Genomic DNA, 10,837 nt, shown 5'->3' on the forward strand with positions numbered 1-10,837 from the left:
CTCATTCCTTCTCCTTTGCAATTCACACCAACCTGGAACCCAGAGTCCCTCCTTCCAAGACAAAAAAAAAAAAAAAAATCAAAAAACAAAACAACAGCTCATGATGTTGCAGGTGGCAGTTAGGGGATGGGGAGGTGATGGATGTGGGCATGCCTTTCATTTCTTCCCCTCTCCAGTTCAAAAGGAGGATGAGGGGGTCATGATGTATTTGGAGAAAAACAGAATTGTAGACCTGTGAGAAAGCTGCTCCAATCTTCTTGCCTGTCTCCTGTGGACACTGCCGAGGAAGGCAGGAACAGACGCAGTCATGGAAGATGGCAGAGACTGAAGCAGTCCAAAGTCAGTTTATTTCCCCACGGGGGAAAAATGTGACCTCAAGTGAAGAGAAGTCAGCAAGACCCGACTCCGCCTTGTAAACAGGGCTCCAGTTAACACCAGGTACCAAGTGGTTCAGGCTGGTGCCAACTGAAATGGACTGGTGGGAATGGATTTATGGTGTGTAAACAGTGTTCACTGCAATCATTCTAAGGCTAACAGCGTGGTAAGGGAGGTGAAATGGTGTGTCTGAGGCAAGTGTGTAAACGGTACCGTTGCTGGACAACACTGACTGAAAACAGAGCTGGTGGTACAGTGGGGATGGGGTGATGGGAAAAACAGAGGCCTTCTGCCCGCTGGCTGGAAGCAGGTGATGGAGCCAAGTGACCTTCCACAGCAGGGCCTGACCAACTAACTGCTGTGGGGTCTGCAGGCTGGGACCAGAAGCAGGCCTCTTGAGCTATTTCTCTTGAGGTCATCCAAGGTAAAGCCCTCTGTGTCTCCAAGAAGCCTTCCTCTTCAAAGAGGAGATGGTTCTGATGCTTTGGAGAGGGAGAGGGCTAAGTGTGGCTCCCAATTCAGATTAAAAAAATAAAAATAAAAGTAAAAATACCTGAAAGTCCTATGGTAGGAGATCTTTTCACGGTGCTGGGGCTCAAAGCTCCTCCTGGAAATGATCCTGGAACCTGAACCCCCAAACCAAGTGCTCCATACAGACACTGGAATTTTTGCTTTTTTGAACCCAGCTCTGAAAGCTCAGCTGCCTTTGCAGACGAGGTGGGTACTGAGGCTCCCTGACAGAGCCAGAGACTGAGCCAAGGGCCTCCTTGGGGACTATTGGAATGCTTGGTGGAATCGAGGCAGGGTGGTGGTACTCAGGCCAGAGGTGAAGACAGGAGGCAAGGAGTGCAGAGGCCCAAAGTTCAGTGGTCCCCCAGTTCCTGGAGAATCTTGAGGCTGAGCTTGCAAAGTGGTGAGCAGGGGCTGTGCCTCAGCCTGGGAGTAGCCCATGACTAGGCCTCCTGTGGTCCCAGGCGGGTTACATGGGGGCAGGTTGAGTGGAAGAAAGCCCAGTAGGTGAGAGAAGTCCACATTAGCAGCGCAGAGGGCCTCAGAGAGGTTGGCGGGGCTCTTGGTGAGCAGTGCTTCATCTAGGAGGGCCGCAGCTGCCGCCGGCTGAGGTGAGGCGGGCTGGGGTTCGGTGGATGAGAGAGAGAGGCTTCCAGGAAGCTCCGCCAGAAAACTATCCACCTCCACTTTGGGCAATTTGTCGGGCAAGTATGAGGTAGATCCAAGCTGGTATTTTGGAGGGAGCTGAGCAGGGGAAGAGATAGGTGAGGATTCCAGAGGGTAGCTCATACCCATGGGCAGCGTGTTGTGCACCAGGGAGTGTGGTACGCCCGCGCTGGGCATGGTAGGGATGTGGGCACCATACATGCCCATGGGCAACATGCCAGGGAAGGCCTTGGCCCCCATCACGTCCCGAGAGGCCATGCACAGCACAGGGCTCAGTTCTTCCTTCACACTGACTGTGGAGCTGCAGCTGAGTAGGCCTAACATGTCCACTGGCTCTGTCTTGATCTTGAGCAGCTCCTGTGAGTGGCTCTTCTTAACATGACGGGTCAGGTGGTCCTTACGGCCAAACCTCTGGGCACAGTACTGGCACAGGAAGTCCTTTCGGCCTGTGTGCACCACTAGGTGCCGCCGAACATCCTTACGAGTATAAAACCGCCGGTCACAGTGGTCACAGGGGTGCTTCTTCTCCTTGGCACCACCTGCTACCCGACGTGAGTGTGCCTTCAGGTGCTCTAGCAGTGCCTGAGTACTCTCAAAGGTCTGCAGGCACACCTTGCAGCTGAGGTCACCACTGCTGGCAGCATGCATGGCCAGGTGGCGACGGTAGCCCAGCTTTGTATTATAATTCTTACCACACTCAGAACAGTGAAGGGCCTCTTTATTGGGGTCGTGGGTCTGCAAGTGGTTCCGCAGATGGTCCTTACGATGAAACATCTTATCACAGTACATGCACTGGTGGGGTTTCTGGGCCGAGTGGGTGGCCATGTGCCTGGGGGTAAGGATGAAGGACAGGGGAGAAAGCAGAAAGAGGGGGATCACAAGGGCTGACTGGACAACCAATGTGTCTACTAACAGGAAACTACATATAAAAACTATGGTAAAGCCATGCAATGGAATACCATGCCAACTATAATCTATACATGTCCCTGCAAAATTACTGTTATTCTTCACAGCATTGGTTGTAGTAGCAAACAAAACCAGAAAGAATCTGAACATCCAATCTATCGACAGGGAACAGGTTACATAAAATATGCTAAATCTATAAAATGAAAAAAAGAGGCACAAAAGTGCAGAGAATGATATTCTGTGTTTGAAAAAAGGTGAAAATATATGTACATTTACTTGCATTGCTGAAAATATTTCTGAAAGGATATATAAGAAACTTGAGGGGGCTGAGGATATAGCTCACTCGGCAGAGTGCTTGCCTCACATGCACAAGGCTCTGGTTTCAATCTCCAGCAACATACACATACTCACACATAAAAAATATAAAAATTTTAAAAAAAAGAAAGAAAGAAAAAAAAAAACTTGACATCATTGGTAGACTGTGGGCAAAGAATTGGACAACTCAGAGACGGGTATGACGGAGAATTTGTATTCTCATTCTCACTTCAAAAAAACTGTGCACCGGGGATGTAGCTCAGTGGTAAAGCATGCAATCCCTAGCAGTGCAAAAAAAAAAAAAGTACTTAAAAAAATTTTTTTTAAAAGGACACAATAAAGGGAAAATGAAAAATACCTAAACTTCCTGATCTGGAACAAGTTCCCAAGATATATGGAGCTAATTTAAAAAAGGAAGTTCAATTCAGAACTGTAATATGATTCTTTTTGAAAATAAAAAAGGAAGGAATACATATTTGACTGTTTCAGGAAACACACACACAAGAAACAAATCCCACTGGCTGCCTTTGGGAGAGGAACACTGGCTTCAAGTGTGTATACAACTCATCTTTCATTGCATACCCATTTATAGCATTTGAACTGCTTACCAGTAAATCAGTAACGCAGAAGAAATATTTTAGTGGTAAGGCACCTCAGTGTGCCCTTAGTTTACCTGCTCCCATCTGGTTAGAAAGCAGCTCAAAATACAGTAATTGTAATCCACAGCTCCATGTATGTTCAGAATCAACTGAGCAAGACAGGGAGGTGCTGAGTGATCCAATCTATTTTCTTCATTTTGCAGATGGGGAAACTAAGCCCCAAAGATATTTAGTAACTCACATAAAATCACAAGAGAATTATGTCAGGGATCCTGCCTCCTGGACCAGGACTTCTGCAGCCTCCCAGGCACCCAGACCACCTCTAAGAAAGACTAAGAGGATGGCCCTAACTGGAATCCCCCTAAGATATAGAAATACACAGAGAATCAAAACATGCCTGAGAACCAAAGAATGCCCTGAGGACAATCCTGGCTTCCACACTATTTAGTCGCCTATTTTAGTTCCTTCCTATCAACTGTTTTCCAGATGAGGAACTGAGGCTTTTTATGGTCCTTTGTTGATATATTCATTTGTTTACCAACTACCTCCAATTTAAAGAAAGTAAACTCAAGAAGGGCCTGTATCCCCATCTATCTTACTCACTATTCTGTCCCTAAGCAATGAATACTATATATGGCAGGGGATCAAAATAATAGTGAATGAATGGTTAGACAACTGTGCATCAGGCTGAGCCATCTCATCTGATGTGCAAATTCATGGTTCCTCTGATAGAAAGGCAGGGGTAAAGTGAAAATCGTTTTCACCAGGCCCCTCCCCATCACGGCTGCTCTGCCATATAGGCCCTAACAAAGGCTTTCACATTCCATTTCACTTTAAGTAGGGTTTCTTGGGCTTATAAGTTTCAGGAAAAGCAGTTGACCCAGAGGGCACCAGGGACTCTACAGAAACAGAGAAGTAGTCATCTGAGTCAAGCTGATTCAGTAAAAGCAGCACTAAGAAGCTATATGATCTTGGATAAGTTACATCCTTGTTCTGAACCTCCACTTTAAAATTGGCTTAGTAGTAGAGCGCTTGCCTAGCATGCGAGAGGCATTGGGTTCCATCCCTGGCACCACATAAAAATAAACAAATAAAATAAAGGTACTGTGTCCACCTATAACTAAAAAAAAATATTAAAAAAAAAAATGTATATAGTGAACCAGAAAATCTTTTCTTCTAAAGTATTAAGACTGATTTCTAATTTCTGGCTAAGATTCTGATAATTTATCTGACAGGAGTGGAGAAAGTAGTATTGAAAACAATATTCAGTCTAGTTTGTTCCCCACTGATACTGTACATACCAGAATCTAGTTACTTATTCAAAAAGACCATTACTTTTTAATGAGTGACTTCAAACTGTTAAGATTTCAGAGTATACTTTGGACAAATTAATTTCCACTCTTCTATCGCAGATAAAGCCCCATGCTTGGTGGCATCTCTCTAGCTCTGACTTCTGGGAACCTCTGGCAGGAAGAGGTACGGGAATGTGACTTACCTATACAGCTTGTATTTGGAAGCAAAAGCCTTGCCACAGTGCAGCTGTGGACAGCTATATGGTCTCTGCTCTGGATGGGGGAGGCTGTGAGGCCTCAGCTTCTCCCCATTTGAGAAGGGTGTCCCCGAGATTTCACATTGGCACTTCACTTGACTCTCTGCCTCCCGGCCCCGAGGCCTGGGAACTAGTTTCCAGCCCACTTCCTCCTCCTGCTTTGCATCTTGAATCCAGGGAGGGACGCTGGTGAAAAATGTGGTCATGGCAAGGCTAATGGCATAGGGCCATGTTATTCAGAAAGCCTCCCCATCAGCTCCACACAGGCTCTCTGATCTGTCACAGCCTTCAACACCGCAGCCTTCAGAAAACAGTCTCTTCACCTGAAATATAAGAACACCTGGTGTTAGGAAGCCCAATACCATGAGAATATGGGCTCTGGAGGAAGACAGATCCCATTCTAATCCCAGCCCTTCCACTTAGAAGCTGTGTGATTTTGAATTACTTACCTTCCTGGGCTGTTTCCTCAATTATAAAATGGGCATAACCATCACCAAAATTTTCAGTGTTTTGAGGAATAATGAGATCATAAATATAAAACACTCAGCAGAAGGTGAGGCACTGTAAATGCTTAGTGGTAAATATTATAACTGGTACTACCTAAGCTAATAAGAAACAGGAAGACAGAAGTAACTAAAAGCTCTAAAACTCTAAATTTTCTCTTCTGACTTCACTTTTACATCCTTTCTACTGAACCCAGAGACAGCAATTCTTCCTCCTCCTCCTGTTTACCCTCCCCCCTTATCCACTACTTTCTGCAATTCCCTTCACAGAGGTGCTAAGGAGCAATAAAATGTCCAAAAGGCAACAGAGAAGGAAGAAGCTTTTACTTAGGAAATTTACACCCCAAGAGCCAGCCCTGTGCCAGATGTGCTTCTTAGTGGCACACTGACACCAGGAAGTTCTGTTTGAGGAGGCAATAGCAGAACCAATACCAGTCCCATCCTGACCTCTACCACCTCTCTGGTTTCTCTTGGCCTCCAGGTCCAGTTCATACCTCTGTGGCAAAGCCTGTCCAACATCCCAAGGTGCTGGGTAGCCCCTATTACAGACTCTCAGGGCATATATGCACTTCTCCATTAGCAGCAAGTAACACACTTGCATTAGAATTTAGATTTCTCCACCTAACTCTGATTCTGAGGGCTCCTATCATCTCTCTTGATGGGTCTAGGTATCGCCATACACCTAATATCTGGAAAAGGAATGTCAACTTGAAATCTGACCCATTCTATTGTTGGCAGAAGTGGTACCAGGAAGGGAGGAGGGCAGGAACAGTGGTGAAACATCTCCTTTCCTGACACCACCTCAGAAGAAAGGGATGGGAGTTTCCATACTGACACTCAAAAGGCGGACAACAGACCTACATTCACACTCATTAGCACACCATATATTACCAACTGCAACGCACCCTGTTACAACAGGGAGATTCCCTTTGAAGAGATCATGTCAAATGTGGTCATATGGCTTTTCCATGTGAAGAGAGCAAAGGGGGTATCTGGGGACTGTCCACAAGAATCTGGGGAGGGCTCCAACTGTACAAACTAGCTGTGGGCTACAGAATGCTTGCTCAGCTCATTAGCACCTGCTGCTTACAGTGACCATTCATCCAACAGACTGGCCATGAACGAGATGATAGTATCAGCGGGTTCATGCCCCAGAGAGCTTTGCTCATCATTAACATGAGCTACATCCTGTTCAGGAACCATTCCCTCTTGTTGAAAAAACGTTGCAATGTAATGCGATAAACATTTCCCCATCAAGAGTGGAGATGTGCCTAGACAGATCTGCACACAGGTGGCCATGTTTTATGTGAATCATGTGCTGGGAGGGGGTAGGCAGCATTAAAAACTAGACCCACTTGAGCCTTCAAGTCATTATGGCATACTTGCCTGCTTCACTAAAAACCTCAAAGGCCTCTGTTCTCTGCCTTTCATTGTCTAAGTCCCCTCCTCCTTCGCAAGGGTGGAATTACCTGTTTATAATACCAGTGCTTACTATGCACCTTGGAACTGGGAAGACGTTGAGCTTGAGTGTGCGTGTCTTGTTTGGAGGGAATTTCCCCTACCTTCAAAGTCAAATTCTGTTCTCCCTTCATATCTGAAATCATGGAATTCAGCCTCTGAAAAGTTGGGAATGGCAGCCAAAGGAAAGCAAGCACACTACAATGGCTGATATGAGAGGGGAGCCAAACCCTGGAAATTCCGTATGAACTCAGAAAGAGAACGGTACAGCCCCACCTCCCACACGTCCACCTCATCTATTCTCTCAAACATGCACAAACAAGACATAGCAGTTTAGCATGCAGCTACTGAAAGAGTGAGTAATGGGCTTCTAGGAAAGAGGCTGGTAATGGCTCAGAAGAGCTCATGAGGTTGTACTGATAGAACCAAGGAAGAAGGCGGGAACCATGTGCTTGCCTTGATCTGCACTTAATGAGGTTAAAAGAAAAGAGTCACCACCCAGATCCTAGTCCCCTATAGGCCTTTTTAAAGGCACAGTGAACTGGGAATGGTGGTGCAGCCCTGTAATCCCGGTGACCCAGGAGGCTTGAGGCAGGAAGAGGACCCCAAGTTTGAGGTCATTCTCGGCAACTGAGAGAGAACCTAGGCAACTTTGTGAGACCTTGTCTCAAAATGAAAAATAAAAAAAGGGCTGGGAATGTAGCTCAGTGGTTAAGCACCCCTGGGTTTAATTCCCAATGTGCACACACACACACAAAATGGCACAGTAAAGACCTTACCTATGCCACCAACAAGCTGTTGGATAATCAAAATTGCTAGTATTACCTAGGAACCCTTTGGGAATCTAGTTCTCTGTCCTTTGTTTGAAAACTCCTGTGATCCAGAAGATTCCTGGATTTGTTTCACATAATCAGGCCTGTTCCTTCAGACTTCTCCTTCCTCCACGAAACTGTAAAAGAATTCTGCTTCTCTTTCAAAGCTGCTCTTCTGGTCTCACGCTCTAACTGTAACAACTACAGAAAGCTGACAGAACCTGTTCCCATAAAACAAACACAATCCCTCCCAGACTGGTATAACTCAGTATATTTTCAGCCTAGGATCCTTTCTGGCATCTGATCTGAAGGGGGAGGTAGTATGGAAAGAACCTTGGACTTGCTATCAGAAGAGCTGCCACTTAACTGGTTGTGAAGTCATAGGCAAGTTACTTTATTTCTCTGAAACACTTTCCTTAATTTCTAAAATAGAGATGATTCTCCTTACTTATAAAATTCTCCTAGAGGATTAAGTGAAATAATTCTCTTAGAAGTGACATGAAACATGCTGAATACATGCAATGTCCTCTCTGAGGTCCAAGTTGCATCTGCCTCTTTTCTGCACCGCACCTGACTAGTACTTCTTTTTTCCCTTTAGTATTTTCTCAAGCCTAAGAGTGAGTTTCCTTCCCTTCCTGACAACTAACCTTCCGCTTTTCCCTCACAACTAACCCTCAGCACATCCATTCTAACCAGTTCCTTCACCTTCCTCTAGCACATCTCCTGGGCCAGACTTTTCTCTTGCCTGGATAGCCACTTTTTTATGCTTTTATTGTACACTCTTCTATTATTAAGTCTCCATACCCCAAATAGGAATGTTTGCTCAAAACTGTGATTGGCCTCTGAAAGGTGAATCGGAGACATACTGCTCCTGTCTGTCCTCTGCTGAATGCCATGATGCCTGCTGCCCTCTGATGAAACTATAGTTTTTATGGTGTTACATCACCTCTATAGAAACTGCGTTCTTTCTCCATTATTAGCCAGTTTCCTCATCTGTAAGCTAAAAATACTTACTTCACAGGCTTGTTGTAAGGATTATTTTAGGCAGGTATGCAAAGAGCTCAGCATTGGGTTTGGTCTGCTATAAGTGCCCAATGAAAGAGAGCTATTACCTCTGTCTTTGTATTAAATTACATGTTCCCACTTTCTATTACCACACTCCAATTCTCCCAACTGCCCCCCAAAATCCTGTTGAGCTAGTTCCCTGTCCCTGCAAGGAAAGGGTTAATCTCTGAGAGTTCTTAACTAAAGAGACCCACAGAGGATTAACAGCTCCACTTCAGTGACTACCCTAAAATAGCTTTTATCCCTCCTGCCCAAGAGCTACTTGGGGATCTGAAGAACTCAATTCAACACCTGCCGAGGAGGAACACACCCAGGAACGTTCCTTGGGGTGGACTGAATCTTCCCTTAAAGCAAAAGTCAAAATAGCAACTAGGAAATTATATATAGAATAGGTCCTGACTTGGGATACCCAAAAAGCACACTGGTTGGCTGGAAAACAGTGAGAAGCAAAGGGAAATGGGAATAGCTGTCGTGCTCACTCCAACTCACACATACAACACTTCAGAGTGGTGGGAGAATTAAATTACAGGGAGGCTGGAGAGTCTCAATGACTTGCATCATTCCAAGAAACATCAAACAGGATTAACAGGGGGTTGGATTTACTCTTGTGCTGCTAGTTCTTCTGTCAGTGTAGATGGGCCCTCTTTGGAGTTCCTTTGATTCCCTACTTCCTCAGATTCCTGCAGCCTCCCACTCCTGGGGAGGCCTTGAGCAAATGGCTGCAACTCACTAAAGCCTCGTTTTCACCGTGAGGAAACTCCATAAGACACCCCACCCCCCAATCTTGTGGCCTCACCTTGGGCACTAGGGGAGGATTAGAAACCCAAGGCCAAACTATCACAGTCCCAAGCTCACAGGTGGAAAAACACACAAGGCAGGAGACAGGCTACACTTACAGGTGAAAAGCACCAACTCCCCCACACTGTTGGCCCTTATCTTCCACCTTACAGGAGGCCACCAAACTGGGCCACAGCATGGGGCTGGTTTTGCAGGAAAAAGCCTGCCCACCCAGACTAGTTTCTAGACCACCCCATGTAAGGTGGGAAATGTTAAATTCCCCAAGACTGGGAGATGGGAGTGGATACATGGGGAGGAAACAGAAATTCAGGATCTCAGGGATGGGAAGGAAGTTCAAACATGGTAAAGAATCATGAGAGCGAGTTATGTGCGTTTCCAAGGGACCCCCGAAAGAGAGAGAGATGGGGATTCTAAGGGTTGGAGGAGGGCTCTGGGAGTTGAAGATGTTCTAAATTCTCTGAATTTCAAAGAATCTCAAAATGGGTACCCCCGATGGAAAATGTCTAAAGTTCGTGAGAACGGTCACTAGGAAGGTTACTACACGTAGAGCTTATTTGGGTTCTCCAGACCCAGGTATTTGATGGAAGCCTCAAAGGGGGTTATGTAAACCTCGCAAATGAAACAGAGGATAAAAAGCGGACTGTTTGGAGCAGGAAAGAGGGGGTTATGTGGGTCGGGGTAGGCGTGTCTGAGGGAGGGAGCAGGTGCAGCTTATCTGCGTCCCCCAGACCGGGGTCCTTGGTAAGGTCGGCAGCGCGTTATCTGGGTCTCCAGGGAGCCTGGGGGTCGGGACAGGAGGACCCTCAGGGCTGAGCCTCTAGATCTAAGAAGGAAGGGGGCCGGCGGGGCTTCTTCGGGTCCCCCAGGCATAGGCATGAGGTCCGGGGAAAGTTTTCGGCATCCTGGGGCCTATCTCGGGCCGGGCTGGCGAAGAAGGGGCCCCCAGTCGGGGGTGTGGACGACCGCGCTAAGGGGCCCAAAATGAGGGGCGCCGCCGCCCCGGGTGCCGGCGTGCGGGCGCAGCGAGACGACCTCCCACCCCGCTCCCCGCTGTCCCCTGGAGCCCTAGCCGCACTCACCGCGCTCGGAGCCCCGCGCTGCGGGCCGGGCCGCGCTCGGGCTCCGCCAGGCCCGCTCAGGCCCCGGTAGTGGCGGCGGTCCGGCCATTGTGCGGTGCATTGTGGGAGCCGCGCGAGCGGGCGCTCGGGCCGTGGAGGGGCGGTGCCGCGGGCTCTCTATGGTCCCGCCCGCCGGCGGGCTAGAGCGGCCGGGGCGGCGCGC

General features: G+C 47.3%; 1 protein-coding gene across 1 annotated transcript; it reads right to left on the reverse strand.

Moving 5' to 3' along the window:
• Window positions 1-115: 115 nt before the first annotated feature.
• Window positions 116-10,719, reverse strand: Plagl2 (PLAG1 like zinc finger 2). Its single transcript, XM_026402163.2, has 3 exons — window positions 10,636-10,719; window positions 4,867-5,243; window positions 116-2,380 (listed from the first exon to the last, which is right to left on the reverse strand). The coding sequence occupies exons 2-3, from the start codon at window positions 5,124-5,126 to the stop codon at window positions 1,150-1,152; spliced, it is 1,491 nt and encodes a 496-aa protein (XP_026257948.2). The 5' UTR covers window positions 5,127-5,243; window positions 10,636-10,719; the 3' UTR covers window positions 116-1,149.
• Window positions 10,720-10,837: the final 118 nt, after the last annotated feature.

The sequence above is a fragment of the Urocitellus parryii genome, chromosome 6 (genome assembly GCF_045843805.1).
Source record: "Urocitellus parryii isolate mUroPar1 chromosome 6, mUroPar1.hap1, whole genome shotgun sequence".
In the NCBI taxonomy this organism is placed as follows: Eukaryota; Metazoa; Chordata; class Mammalia; order Rodentia; family Sciuridae; genus Urocitellus; species Urocitellus parryii.

Coding starts and splice junctions, on each gene's coding strand:
- Plagl2 (XM_026402163.2), bottom strand. CDS start 5,126: ATGACCACATTTTTCACCAGCGTCCCTCCCTGGATTCAAGATGCAAAG. Junction 2,381..4,866: donor TCCAAATACAAGCTGTATAG/GTAAGTCACATT, acceptor CCTTACCCCCAG/GCACATGGCCACCCACTCGG.